At 43.3% G+C, this 14,682-nt stretch overlaps 1 protein-coding gene across 1 annotated transcript in view; it reads right to left on the bottom strand.

The window, feature by feature from the left end:
- Nucleotides 1–14,345, bottom strand: part of ADA2 (adenosine deaminase 2) — a 31,514-nt gene extending 17,169 nt beyond the window's left edge. The window contains exons 1-2 of the mRNA XM_087722465.1: nt 14,036–14,345; nt 9,208–9,427 (exon numbers count right to left, since the gene is read on the bottom strand). Coding sequence (XP_087578591.1) covers nt 9,208–9,427; nt 14,036–14,345 — 530 coding nt within the window. The remainder of the gene's footprint in view (nt 1–9,207; nt 9,428–14,035) is intronic.
- Nucleotides 14,346–14,682: the final 337 nt, after the last annotated feature.

Raw genomic sequence — 14,682 nt, 5'->3', positions numbered from 1 at the left:
CATGTTCAGGACAAAGTTTAGCAAACAAGATTTGCTAAAACTGAGAATTGTGCAACCAAAAGTGGAACCCCAGAACAGACAACTGGCCAGATCCATGGGCCATGCTGCAGCAGCTGAAATGCTGAGGATCCTATTGGTACCAGATCAGCAGGAAGTCCACCTCTGATGGGTATCCCAGATCCAGAGTTTCTGCCCTTCCCCTGGGAAGCCTTAAAAGACATTATGAAGAAGGCACCAACTACTTAATGCAGGGACTGCTTCTCCCTCACTCGATTAATTCTTCTTTTGCAAGAATTAGCATTGTAGGAAGTTAGCACCCACCCCTCTCCTAGAAAAATGGAATATCCTAGGAAATATTGAAAAGGCAGAATATTATATTTCCCTGGATCAGAAATAGAGAAACATTTTTTAGGCAGGAAACAGACTCACTCTTAATAGCCCTCACCTTTGTCAATGGGCCAGTCTATTCTACATAACACAGATTTCCCCTCCTTCAGCTCCAGGGTGATAGGATTAAGACATGATACTATTAGCTCTTTACCCATCTCACCACAGGGCACCTGGGAGGAAGCAATGCTCAACCAAATGTGGACTCAAAACACAGCCTAGAGAGTTGCCTCTGCATGGCTCCATGGGAATCTGACAACCAATCAGAATACAAGATCAAGAGCCAGAGAGGTCATAAAACCAGAGATTTTAAGCATCTCGCTCTTTTTTTCTTTCTTCACCCAACATCTGGAAGCACGTGATCCCTCTTTTCTGTTCAGGAGCTCAAGCCATGTGATCCTGTCCACCATTAAAACTATCTTCCCAAGCAGCCTCCATGTTTCCAGTGTCTTTTTCCCCACTTGGAACTGAACCCAGAAGGACATTTCTTCCAATAGCATCTCATGAGATTAGCATCAGGGTATAAAACTGCAGATAGCACTAATGTCGGCTGACTCTGGGGGTTGGGAGAAAAGCTTCCTTCTTCTTATGAAGCTGAGCAGAAGGAATGAGAGGAAAGCTGCTTTCTGAAAGCTGCCTGGGAAACATTCAGTAAAACCTGGCTAATGGGCTACGCTACATTTTGGATTCACATAATGACGTAAGTTATGTATCTAGTTCACATAAACTAGAAATATAGGTTAGATTCATAAAAACACATCATGTCACAAAAATATATGGAAGGTCAATCTGCACAAGGACCCACTAACTCTTCAACTAACTTGGTTGTGCCATTCAATATACCGTGTTGAATTTCAGTTTATATCTTGATATTTAGCAATCTTATTGTCAAATTTAGACAATGAGCACATCTTGACTATATTAGTTGTAAGCCCACAGGGCTACCACATGAGGTGGTGAGTTCATTTGCAAGTCTTCAGGTAGGGGCTGGATGGGCTGTCGGAAATGCTGGAGTGGATCATCCACTGAGTAGGCGACTGGACTGGATGACCTCTAACATCCCTTCTAAGCATAAGATTCTACTACCAAAAATGAATTTGAATACTGAACAATTTCTACACTCATAAATATTTGTTCTAAGGACATGATGGTGCACCTATGGCATGCGTGTGCCACAGGTGGCAAGCGGAGCCATATCTACTGTCATTTGAGCTGTCAGCCCCAGCGCGCATGCGCGTGCCGGCCAGCTGATGTTTGGCCTTCCAGAGAGCCAGCAAAGGCTGTTTTCATCCTTCCCAGGCTTCAAGAAAGCTTCCGGAGTCTGGGGAGAGGAAAAACCAGGCCCAATGGGCCTACCACAATATCAGAGACGACCTGTTTCCGGCTTCAGGAGGGTCTCTGGGGGGCCCGAGAGAGGCCGTTTTTGCCTTTCCCAGGCTTCTAGAAAGCCTTCAGAGCCTGGGGAGGACAAAAAATGGGTCGGTCCAATGGGCCAACTGGAAATTTGGAAACGATCCCTTTCCGGCTTCTGGAGGGCCGCCGGGGGGGGGGGGTCGGGGGAGGCCATTTTCGTCCTCCCCAGGCTTCAGGAAACAAACTTCCAGAAGACCTGTTGGACTTGTTTTTCACCCTTCCCAAGCTCTGGAGGCTTTCCTGGAGCCTGGGGAGGGAGAAAACAGCCTCCCCCACCCCCCCAGAGGAAATATCAATCTCAGCTTGGAGGTGAGTAGTGCGGTGTGGGTGGGTGGGGGGCGGTTGTGCGCATGTGCAAATGTGGGGGCACACTTTGCATTACGGGGGGCCAGCACGCGTACCCTCGCATTTTGGCAACCAACAACAAAAAGGTTAGCCATCACTGTTCTAAAATGTTTTGATATAGATTTCAGTGTTCAATTTTCATCAGTACTCTTGCATTTTCTTTGGACTGAGTAAGTCCAGTTTGTTTCATCATAAGACGTGTCAGCCTAGTGTCTTTTGACTCAATATCACACCCCCAAGTGAATAAGATGCAAATATGCTCATTATATAAAGGAGAAATATGCAAATCAAGTTTGGCTCATGCTCTGGCTCCATCCAAGCCCTTCACAATAAACCAGGGTTTCACCCAGGGCTCAGATCACATTCCTTCACTATGACAACTGTGACCAGGTCCTATAAGTAGTTCATGCTTGGTGCCTTTCCTAATCAGAGCCTGATCAGTGGAACAATATAAATTTTTTCACAAGCAAACAACACCTAGATTGAATTTCCCCCATCATACCTGTCATTATTATTAATCATAATAATATTTGTGCTCCTACAAATTACAAGAAATAGCGCTGTCAATTATCATCAACCAGGTAGCAATGGGTCTGGTCCAGAGGTGGGTTCCTACCGGTTCGGCCCAGTTCAACTGAACTGGTAGTAATTTGACCTGCTACGCCCCCAAACCAGTTCTCCTACAGGGCTGTCATCTTGATTTTCAGTTCTGTGCATGCACAGAACCATTGTAATTGCAGAAATTTATTTTCCCCCCTTTTTAATGTTTTGCGCATGCGCAGACCTATTTTTATGAAAATGCCCCAGTGGTGGGTTACGACCAGTACATCCGATACAGGCGTACCGGTGCCTGCCAGCAACAGCGGGTACCATTCTGGTACAGTGTTCCAGAGGGCCCACCCGCCATCCTTACCTGGGGCTTCCGCACACGCGTACGGAGCACACTGCGCCTTCGCGACGCTCCGCCGAGCAACTGGAGTGTCACAGAGCATCGCAGATGGTAAGTATGCATGCGTGTTCATGTGGTGGATGCCGGGCCCCATTGCATCGTACCAGCTGCAACGGGATTCGGAACCCACCACTGAAATGCGCACATGCGCACACCGAACTGGCAGTAATGCTGGGAGCAACTCATCCCTGGTCAAACAGACAGGATGGGAGAGCACAAAATGAATTCTCTTTGCCACACATTTAAAGGATCAGCTGCTGTTTCCCTGCCCAAGAAGTCCTCCCTATGCTTTCAACTGCAGGTAATGTTTCATTCCCTTATTAAGCGGGATGGGAGGACTAGATTAAAAGTGTGGGGAAGGAAGCTAAAAACCCAATTGCCCTAATTTGCTCAGGGTGTTTTCTTTCTTTCTTTTTTTTTTTAAAGTGTCCACCAGTCAAGGAATTCAAAGTTAAGGTTTCCACAGCAACCTTAACTCTGCCCTCTTGTGCATGACAATGGGGGTCTTTCGTTACATTAGCAGACAAAAGATTGGGCAATGCAAGAAACTACTCCATAAACAATGCAACATAATAGAAAGGAAATGAACCATAGCAAGCACAGCAGCATTTTCTACTAGTTTATATGTGGTAGTAACTGCCATTTCAGCTCTATTCTGAGAAGAACTGCTTATGTAGTGGACATAGCAAACATCACCCTAGAAACCAGGAATGAATGAAGGGCAGAGATGCATCTTTTACAAAGTTATCTGAAGACACAAGGAATAGCCAAGAAGGATAGTTTTAAAAGACAGATCTCCTTCAGCTCAGCAGGGAGATATCACAAAGATTTGGCAAAAATAAAATATAATAAAATCGGAGAGAATCTTATTAAACTATAGGGTTTGTTTGTTTTTAAATGAACACAATTTTGGGCAACTTGATAATATTTATTCAAAATAAGTCATATTATATCCTACTAAAATAGCGTAGAATTGCATTTTAAAGACTGATATGTGTTCAGTGTGATACTACAGGTAGTAAAGTTCATTTAGTGACTGTTCTGTGGGAAGAAATGTCCTTCTGGGTTCAGTTCCAAGCCGGGGGGGGGGGGGAGAGACACTGGAAACATGGAGGCTGCTTGGGAAGATGGTTTTAATGGTGTACAGGACCACATGATTTGCGGTCCTGGGGAAAACGGTGGTCACAGACTTCAAGATGTTGGGTGAAAAAGAAAATGAAAAAGAAAAGGCTTGCTGAGAGTTCCTGAGTTTTTTATACTCTCTGTTTGGCCCCACCTCTCTGTTTCCTGTTCCTGTGTAAGAAATGTATTCTGATTGGTTGTCAGACTCCCATGGGGCCATGCAGGGGCAACTCTTTAGGCTGTGCTTTGAGTCCAGGTTTGGTTGAGTATTGCTTCTTCCCAGGTGTCCTGTGGTGAGATGTGTTAATGGGCTAATACTATCATGCCTTAATCCCATGGCCCTGGAGCTGAAGGAGGGAAGATCTTTGTTAGGTAGGATAGACTGGCTCAGGCATTTTAATGGCCCATTGACAAAGGTGGGGCCGAGGTGGCGCAGTGGTTAAATGCAGCACTGCAGGCTACTTCAGCTGACTGCAGTTCTGCAGTTCGGCTGTTCAAATCTCACCGGCTCAGGGTTGACTCAAACCTTCCATCCTTCCGAGACGGGTAAAATGAGGACCCAGATTGTTGTTGGGGGCAATATGGTGATTCTGTAAACCGCTTAGAGAGGGCTGAAAGCCCTATGAAGCGATTTATAAGTCTAACTGCTATTGCTATTGCTATTAAGAGTGAGTCTGTTTCCTGCCTAAAAACATGTTTCTCCATTTCTGTTCCAGGGAAATATAATATTCTGCCTTTTCAATATTTCCCAGGATATTTCATTCTTCTAGCAAAGGGGTGGTGCTAACTTCCTGCAGTTCAAAGTTACAATAGCACTGGCAAAAATAACTTATGACCATTTTTCACACTTGCAACTGGTGTAGCATACCCCACGGTCTCTTCATCAAAATTCAGATGCTAGGCAACTGACTCATATTTATGACCGTTGCAATGTCCCGGGGTCATGTGATCTCCTCTTACAAACTTCTGACCAAGGGAAAGCCAGATTCACTTAACAACCCATGTTACTAACTCCACCACTGCAGTGATACACTTTAACAACTTTCTTTACAAGAAAGGTCATAGCATTGGCAAAATTCACTTAACAACTGTTTCACTTAATGTGAACTTTTGGGGTCAACTGTGGCCATAAGTTGAGGACTATCTGTATTGCCATTCACATTTTAATCTCAGCAAAATTTTGTCCTTGCAGAAGCAAGATGTCCTTGTTCTCCTTGTTCTCTTCAGAAAAGAGAACGTGTCTCTGAGGTAAAATGAACCAAACAGACACGATGGGTTTGTAATCCCTCCACGGAATGTTTACTATGTGTAGGAAAATGGATGGAGAAATTTAAAGAGAGTTAAATGCTAGCAGAAAGTGCGTAGATGAGGAATTCCTGTTTGTCAGTAGAAGCAAAACTGGCTGGGTATCCGAGCATGAGAGCTGGGAATACCAGGAAAAGCCTAAAAGTTGAATGCAGCAGGAATGGGGTACTTAAGGCTGTGGGATAAAACAAAACAGAGATAGGGTCAAGAATGAATGGGTGAAGAATGAATGCAGACGGAACACAAATCCGTGTGAAAGGGGTGTGTTGATATGGCTTGGCCACACGGTAAGAATGAATGAGAACTGAATTGCAAAACAAACACATGAAGGAAGAATGTATGGGTCGAGAGGAAGGAGAAACAGAATCATGGCTGGATAGAGTTGGCGAGATCTTCAAAACAAAAGAATCTTGGAAAATAAAAGGCAATGTTTCGAGGTACAGCATGAAATCAAGGATGGGATGAGTTACAAAGATAAGAAAATATGGAGAGGGGGAATTCATTTTCCTATATATTGGATTTAAGTGTACCACTTTTCCTTTTCCTTATTTCATGCCTTTCTTTCCCTTTGCTTGCTATTTATTATTCCTTCCCTGTATTTTGGATTAAATTGCTTATCCAAACAAGGCAACTGCATGACGGTTATGTATGTATGAATGTAAATTGACTTTCACAGGATGGAATAAATTGGGTATTCTTGCTTGATTTTAACTAATACTTGCCATAGTCAGCAGATTCTGGGGAGGGGGGGCAGGGTAACACACATTTTCTCAGTTCCAACCTCCATGCAAAATGCATATTGTATATATGATGTAACAGTGGTCTGTCTCTTTTTTGAGGTTTAATTTTTAATTAGGCTTAATTAAAGGCTTAAATGGTGGGACGTGGTTGCTCAGTGGCTAAGATGCTGAGTTTGTCGATCAGAAGGTCGGCAGTTCAAATCCCTAGCACTGCGTAATGGAGTGAGCTCCCGTTACTTGTCCCAGCTTCTGCCAACCTAGTAGTTTGAAAGCATGTAAAAATGCAAGTAGAAAAATAGGAACCACCTTTAGTGGGAAGTAACGGTGTTCCGTGCGCCTTTGGCATTTAGTCATGCCGGCCATATGACCATGGAGATGTCTTCGGACAGCGCTGGCTCTTCGGCTTAGAAACGGAGATGGGCACCACCCCTAGAGCCGGAAATGACTAGCATGCATGTGCAGGGGAACCTTTACCTTTACTAAAGGCTTAAATACATTAATTAAATCCTTTTGAGAAGAGAGGGAAAATGTATATTTGCGAATTAACAGTTTGCCATCATATGCAATGGTCCAATCTCTGTAAATTATAGAAGGTTCAATAAGAAAACTCAAGGGTCACATGTCTTCTGGAAGACATGTGTTGTCCACCTTGTATATAAATCAAGTAACTGAGATTCAATAGGCAAAAACATGGAAGCCTTTCATTTGCAGCAGGCCCTTGAATCACTTTCTACTTATATTTTTGCCCCTTAACCCATCAAGCAATAACTCCTGAGCCTACCCATGCTTACTACATATATAATGTACATATTGCTTCTAAGTAAAATCTCCCATTCTGTGACTTAATGTATCATTTTGTGTTTGTACATGGGATGGGTACAAAATTAGCTTTGATCTGCATCGTAGCCAGAAATAAAATTATCAACTTTCTCCATGTTTAAAGCTGGCATGGTAGGACAGTCTTCAAAATGTGATGCAGATGCCCTCCACATCCAAGGCTGAAAAACAGACAGCCAAAAATCCACTTTCACATAGTAAATAAACATAAGACATTATGAAGGGCTTGGTTGCTTCTTCATTATTAGGTTTCCTAGTATCTGCAATTAAAACAACATAACTATCCCAGCAGCCTTGACCTTGATTCCTCTATTGGTATAGCCTGAATGCTGGTTGAATTTTGAAACAGATCTACTTCCATGCCCTGAATGAAGCTCTTTTATGAACAATACTCCTTATATTGAAAAAATAAAGAACTAATACATCTAAACCATTATAGTGAGTCAGAACCAGTGGTGCGATACGACCGGTACGACCCAGTATGGACGCACCGGTGCCTGCTGGGAACACCAGGTACTGTCCGGTACGGTCAGGGCCGGATTTAGATGAAAAGAGGCCCTAGGCTATTCCACTTATGAGGTCCTTTCACCTCCCATTTTTAAGTTTGTAAATTACATGAGAGACAATAAAATACATCATTACTGTGATATATATCAATATATATCAATATATATAGCTGGCCTCCCGACGGAGGGCGGCTCTGCTCTGCGGCAAAGGCAGCGAGGCCAGCCGCCTCCCCTGCCGTGCTCAGCTGCCTGGCTCGGCCCCCTTGCCCTCACCTGCCTGGCCGCTGGTGGGCTCCGCATCGACGGGGCGGCTACTGGGAGCGGCCCCGCCTCTCGCCCAACCGCTGGTGCCGGGAATGTGGGTGGACTCCCCAACTGCTGCGGCGCTGGAACGATCTTAACCAATACATTTTTATGTTTGTTTATTAATCATATGCGTAGAATTTCTCCTTATTTTCGGTTCAGTGGTTTAGTGTTCACTGTTTTTAGAATAGTGTAATTTTAATTTTGCTAACAATTTGAATGTAGGCACCTCTTGATCTTGAGGCCCTAGGCTGAAGCCTAGTTAGCCTATAGGAAAATCCGGCAATGGGTACGGTGCTCCAGAGGGCCCACCCATCCGCCAGCTCTCCTTACCTGTATTTGAGCCGATCGGGGCTTTCATGCATGTAGCGTACGGCCCCTGCGCAATGCTCTGCCAGGCAGCTTGAGCATTGTGAGCAGTAAGTACGCATGCACGCGTGCACGTGGTGGATGCCCAGCCCCATTGCAACATACTGGTTTGCAATGGAATCCATAACCCACCACTGATCAGAACAGTAATTCTCCTAGTCCAATAATATTGATCCTGAATGGCAATGACTACCCAGAGTTTTAGATAGGTATACTGGAGATACATACCAAGGTCTGAACCTGTAATCTTCTGCATGTAAAATACATGCTTGAGGTGCAAGATACATATTTACAAAGAGATGCTGGTTGAATTCTCTGTCTCCACTCATTAATTCACTAAGAAGTTTCAATGGATGATTAACATATGGTCTTATCAGCCAACCCAACTTCACATTTTTTTATACTGTAGGGTCATAGTAAGAATAAGGTAAGGCACCCTGACTAATTAGGGAACACATTGTGCAAAAGTTAAGTACTTTGGTTAAAACAAATTCAACATAATGTTTGCTCCACTGAAGCACTATGATGGTTTCTAGATTAAAAGAATAGGCCCTGATGGAATAAACATGCAGAACAAGTATTCCATCTTTCAAATTATGCAGATAGTGCTCCAAACCAGCTTTCTTCAATCTGTTGTATTTCAAATTGACCAGAGGTGGGTTGCAAATCCCGGTGCTAATGGTTTGCTCATGCTCACACAACGCTTCTGCACATGCGTCTGGGTGGGTGGGTGGAGCCTCCCGCCACCACCACTACTGGTTCGGCCAATCCGGGCCAAACTGGGAGTAACCCACCTCTGAAATTGATGTGTACTAGTTACACATTCAGGGACTTGCAGTCCCAGCACATCTGGAAGAGGCAACTTGGGGAATGAAGAAGCAACATAATAGTGTAAATATGCTTGTAACCAATCAGAAATGTTTTCACCCACCTCTTATCAAATGCAGATACATCCTTCAGATTCTTGCGGTAGGTCTCCAGCAAAATCCACTTGGAGCAAGAATACACTTTTTTGGGATGAGAAGGCTTTGAAAACTTGAATCGAACAGTTTCTTTGCAGAAGGCGACGTAACAGTGAGGCCAGTAACTTATATTATATATCAGCCACTCAGGATTCACCATAGCATAGTCGTGAATATGTAAAAGACCACCTGTTGGCAAGGAAGAAGCAAATGAACAAGACCATGGATTGGATTGCTTTGTCAAGACAAAGAAGTTATCTGTATCCAGTGCAATATAGTGATCTGACCGGTGTGGGTGAGGAAGCCTATAAGTGACTACTCTGTTTCCCTGAAAATAAGCCCTCCCCTGAAAATAAGCCCTCCTCGAAAATATTGCAACACAGCAGCAGCCACGAGGTGACCACGCTTGCTGCCTCCTGCACCTCAAAAATAATAAGACCTTCTTAAAAATAAGGCCGAGTGCTTATTTCGAGAGTCTTATTTTCAGTAAAACATGGTAGATGAATTGTCTCAAACACTAGAAAGCTAGGAAGAGGAATGCTGTTTAAAGACAATACAATACAATACAATAGCAGAGTTGGAAGGGACCTTGGAGGTCTTCTAGTCCAACCCCCTGCCTAGGCAGGAAACCCTATACCATTTCAGACAGATGGCTATCCAACATCTTCTTAAAGACTTGCAGTGTTGGGGTATTCACAACTTCTGGAGGCAAGCTGTTCCACTGATTAATTGTTCTAACTGTCAGGAAATTTCTCCTTAGTTCTAAGTTGCTTCTCTCCTTCCTTAGTTTCTACCCATTGCTTCTTGTCCTGCCCTCAGGTGCTTTGGAGGATAGTTTGACTCCCTCTTCTTTGTGGCAACCCCTGAGATATTGGAACACTGCTATCATGTCTCCCCTAGTCCTTCTTTTCATTTAACTAGACATACCCAGTTCCTGTACCCGTTCTTTATATGTTTTAGCCTCCAGTCCCCTCATCATCTTTGTTGCTCTTCTCTACATTCTTTCTAGAGTCTTCACATCTTTTCTACATCGTTGTGACCAAAACTGAATGCAGTATCCCAAGTGTGGCCTTACCAAGGCATTATAAAGTGGTATTAACACTTCACGTGATCTTGATTCTATCCCTCTGTTTATGAAGCCTAGAACTGTGTTGGCTTTTTTGGCAGCTGCTGCACATTGCTGGCTCATATTTAAATGGTTGTCCACTAGGACTCCAAGATCCCTTTCACAGTTATTACTACTGAGCGAGGTACCACCTATACTGTACCTGTGCATTTCATTTTTGTTGCCTAAATGTAGAACCTTACTCTTTTCACCATTGAGTTTCATTTTATTAGATAATGCCCAATGTTCAAGTTTGTCAAGATCCTTCTGTATCTTGAACCTATCTTCTGGAGTGTTGGCTAATCCTGCCAGCTTGGTGTCATCTGCAAATTTGATGAGTTCCCCATTTATTCCCTCATCCAAATCATTGATGAAGATGTTGAAGAGTAATGGGCCTAAAACAGAGCCTTGGGGTACTCCACTGCATACCTCCCTCCATGAAGATGCAGTTCCATTGAGGACTACACGTTGAGTGCGGTTGGTCAGCCAGTTACGAATCCATCTGGTGGTGATGGAGGCCTATGAAGCGGTATATAAGTCTACTGCTATTGCTATTGCTATTGATGCTGTCTAACCCACATTCTTCTACTTTATCTAGTAGTAGGTTATGGTCTACCTTATCAAATTGGTCCTGTACAAATTGGCCCTGTATAAGTCTAAATTAAAATAGCAAACACAAACCCTAGTCAATAACACTGTGCAAAGGCTGTTTAGATTGCACCATTGTCCAAAAGATTTCATTTTTAGCAAACAAAGATTGTATTTATTTAAAATTAGCAATATTTGCATATCTAACTGTAGGCAGTGAACAAATGATGGTGTGGGAACAGCTTTCACGGTGTTGAGCTATGGTGGCGCAGTGGTTAGAGTGCAGTACTGCAGATGACTCCTGCTGTTGGCTGCCTGCAATTTGGCAGATCAAATCTCACCCGGCTCAAGGTTGACTCAGCCTTCCATCCTCCCGAAGTGGGTAAAATGAGAACCCAGATTGTTGGGGGCAGTGACATGCAGTCAGGTGAGGCAGGTGAGGCACAGCCTCACCGCTCTTGTCAGGAAAAGAAAAAAATGTAAAAGGAAAAAGGCGAGTGCTGAGGTGAGGCTAGCAGCTGCCTAACTGTGGAAAAATGCCTCTAAAAAAGCGCCCTCTACTATGAGGCAGGAGACCTGCATGCCTCATCTAGTCTGACTTTTTAGGCGTTTTATGATCGCTCAAGCAGAGTTAAACGAGGCTTAAAAGCCTAAAAAAGTCCCGGGGTAGGTGAGGCACGCAGTTCTCCTGCCTCATAGTAGAGGGCGCTCGTTCTTCCTGTGACTCAGTGGCACCGCAGCTACCCTTCTTTCCTTTTTCTTCCCTTCTTGCTTGCGATACAGTGACAATAAAGGGGAAGCGCAGAGATGTACCTTCATCTCTTCATTGATTTCCCTTTTTACTGGATGAGCCAGCTTCCTGCTTCTTTTATTTTCTGGAGGTCTCACTTCTTTCTCCATTTCTGCCACTTTTTATTTTATTTTGTTTTATTTTTTTGTTTGGTGTGCATTCCTGTGTGTGTGTGTGTGTGTGTGTGTGTGTGTGTGTGTGGCACGCATGCATGTGTGTATGTATCTACTTTGGTGGAGATGAAATGGCTGCTGGTATTATTTGGGAAAAAGCTTTCGGGGGAAGGTTGTGGCGAGGAAGGGAAGGAGAACGGGGACAGCTTTTAGTACTCATTTGTTTCCCTCTCTTTTCTCTCTTTCTCATTCTCTCCTTCCAGCTCTCTTTCATTTCTCTCTATCTATCTCTCTTTCTCCCCTTTTCTCCTTCATCTCTTTCTTGCGCGTGCAAGCAAAATACCCCGGGATCACAGTGGCGGGGACAGCAACTTCTTCCGCTGCCGCCACTGAGAAGTGAATACCTGGCTCCGCTACGGAGAAGAGTCACTCTGTGCAGGAGACTCCTTAGTGCTAGACTCAGGTCAGCGCGAGCCGCGGTCCCTTTCATGTTGGCTCAGGAAGGAGAGGAATAGCACCGCGGCTCGTGCTGACCTGAGTCTAGTGCTAAGGAGTCTCCTGCACAGTGTGACTCTTCTCCGCAGCGCAGCCAGGTATTCACTTCCTAGTGGCGGCAGTGGAAGGAGTCGCTGTCCCCGCCACCGTGATCCCGGCCCAGAAAAGTATTTTGCTTGCATGAGATGAAAAGAAAAGGGGGGAGAGAGAGAGAGAGAGAGAGAGAAATGAAAGAGAGGGAAACAAATTAGAGAGAGAAGGGGGAGAGGGAGAGAGAAATGAAAGAGAGCTGAAGGGAGAGAATGAGAGAGAGAGAAAAGAGAGGGAAACAACTCAGGGGGAAAGAAAGGAAGAGGGAGGAAAGAAAGAAAGAAAGAAAGAAAGAAAAGAAAAGAAAAGAAAGAAAGAAAGAAACTTTCTCAGACTTATGACAAAAGCAATGGCAAGCTAGATCTCTTGCCAAGAAAACTATAGTTTGCCAGAAGGCATAAATTGGAAGCAAGCCTGATTTTTTAAAAAGAAAATAACAGAGATGGCAAAAAATGCATCTGAAAATGAGATTATTTATAATTTTGGATAACGTATTATATTGTCAAACTCAAAAGGCCTTTGATACTTAAATATCATCATTATCATCATCTCTCTCTCTCCTCCCACACTCGGAGGGACTATCGTCCCTTGTGGAAAACACAACAAGAAACTCCTCGTCTTCTTGCTCCCCTCCCCAAATCTTTTTTGTTGTTGTTGTTGGCCACTGGTGGTCACCGCATATAGTCCTTGGCAATATGTTCTTGCCCGCCACTCCTTCGAAACGCGCAAGGATGGGAAAAAATGGTGCGGATCCTTTTATTAAAACCCCCTGTATTACAAAGGCATTTTAATAAAAAGATTGTGATGTCAGTGCCTCACCAGCCTTAAACCTCACCGCACTTCACTGGTTGGGGGCAATATTTAAACTGCTTAGAGAGGGCTGTAAAAGCACTGCGAATCATTATATAAGTCTAAGTGCTATTGCTATTGCTATTGTCTCTTAAGACTTTATTTTCTTGATTTGTTTCTTTATATGTTGGGATCTCACTACAAGTTTACTGAAAACAGATTTTATGAAAGGCTTGGATAAAATGTATACAAAGGCAATCATGTTCCAAATCTGAGACAAGAATGCAAGAAAAACACTTTTTTTAAAACTACCATCACAAGTTCTGGTAACTCAAGCCAGGATATTTTTTTCAGGGTAAAATTTTTTAATGGAATTGAATGCTTTGGGAATTGACAAAAGGGGATGGATAGTATCTATTGAGATGCTGTAATAGTAGATCACTACATTGGGCTGGAGGTTAGGCACAGAGAAGTAGATTAGTTCTCCATTTTTTGTTTTGCGTAATAAATTAACAACATGTAAATATTGAAAGAAAACATTCAGCATTTGAGTCCGTGGTTTGTACCTTAACTGGAATACTCAAACAAGCTGGGAAAATAATTTTACCTATAATTGTAAATAAAAAACCCGTCTGCAACTAATTTTAAGACTTCTTCTAAAAAACAAAAGCTTTAAAGTTGGAAAGAAGCAGATCATTTATAATAGTCGCCATTCCTTTACTTCGTAGAGTTTATTTTAGTCCACGCTCAACAATATAACCAACCAAATTATCTGCCTACTTAGTATGAAATTCATGGAGATGCTGAAGAAATCAGGAATGTTTTACCTTTGGGCATTTTTTTCAAGATGTCGAACACAGCACTTTTTTCAATTAATTCTTTGGCCTTGAAGAAATGCATAGCCGGTGGAAATAACCCAGTTTCCATAGCTGTCGCAATTTCTGCTTCTTTCAGTTTCATGAGCTTGCTGTTGAATTCCTCTTCCTCTGGTCGTAGGGTAAGGTTTCCACCTGTACGCCGGATTTTCTCCATCTCAAGTAGCATCTCCCGATCATGCAATTGGAAGGTTACACAAAAGGAAACACAACTGAAAAAAAGGATCAGCCAACCTCCGAAACTCTGCACAACCACTTTCATTGCTACGGGGGCACACCTAAAAAACATGGACACAAATGCAAACAATTTTTAAAAAAATCTAAATTTTCTTAAGTATAGGAAACAACTGGAAAAGTCCGAGAGACCTGTTTTCAAAAACAGGTTCTCGGCTTGACACCGAAGGAACTTATGTTTTAGAGATTCAAATCTTAATTTAAGGGTTTGAGAAGTTCTCCAAGAGATTTTCCAGCCCACAATAATAATTTGCACAATAATAGTTTGACCAGGGGTGAAATTCAGAAGGTTCTGACAGGTTCTGGAGAACCGATAGAGGAAATTTTGAGTAGTTCGGAGAACCGGCAAATGCCACCTCTGGCTG

Source organism: Thamnophis sirtalis, unplaced genomic scaffold (genome assembly GCF_051295495.1).
Source record: "Thamnophis sirtalis isolate CommonGarterSnake01/CBP01778 unplaced genomic scaffold, rThaSir2_p1.2 scaffold_9, whole genome shotgun sequence".
NCBI classification, from domain to species: domain Eukaryota; kingdom Metazoa; phylum Chordata; class Lepidosauria; order Squamata; family Natricidae; genus Thamnophis; species Thamnophis sirtalis.
The sequence above is the reverse complement of the archived record's forward strand: the minus strand, read 5'-3'. Positions and strand labels throughout refer to the sequence as shown.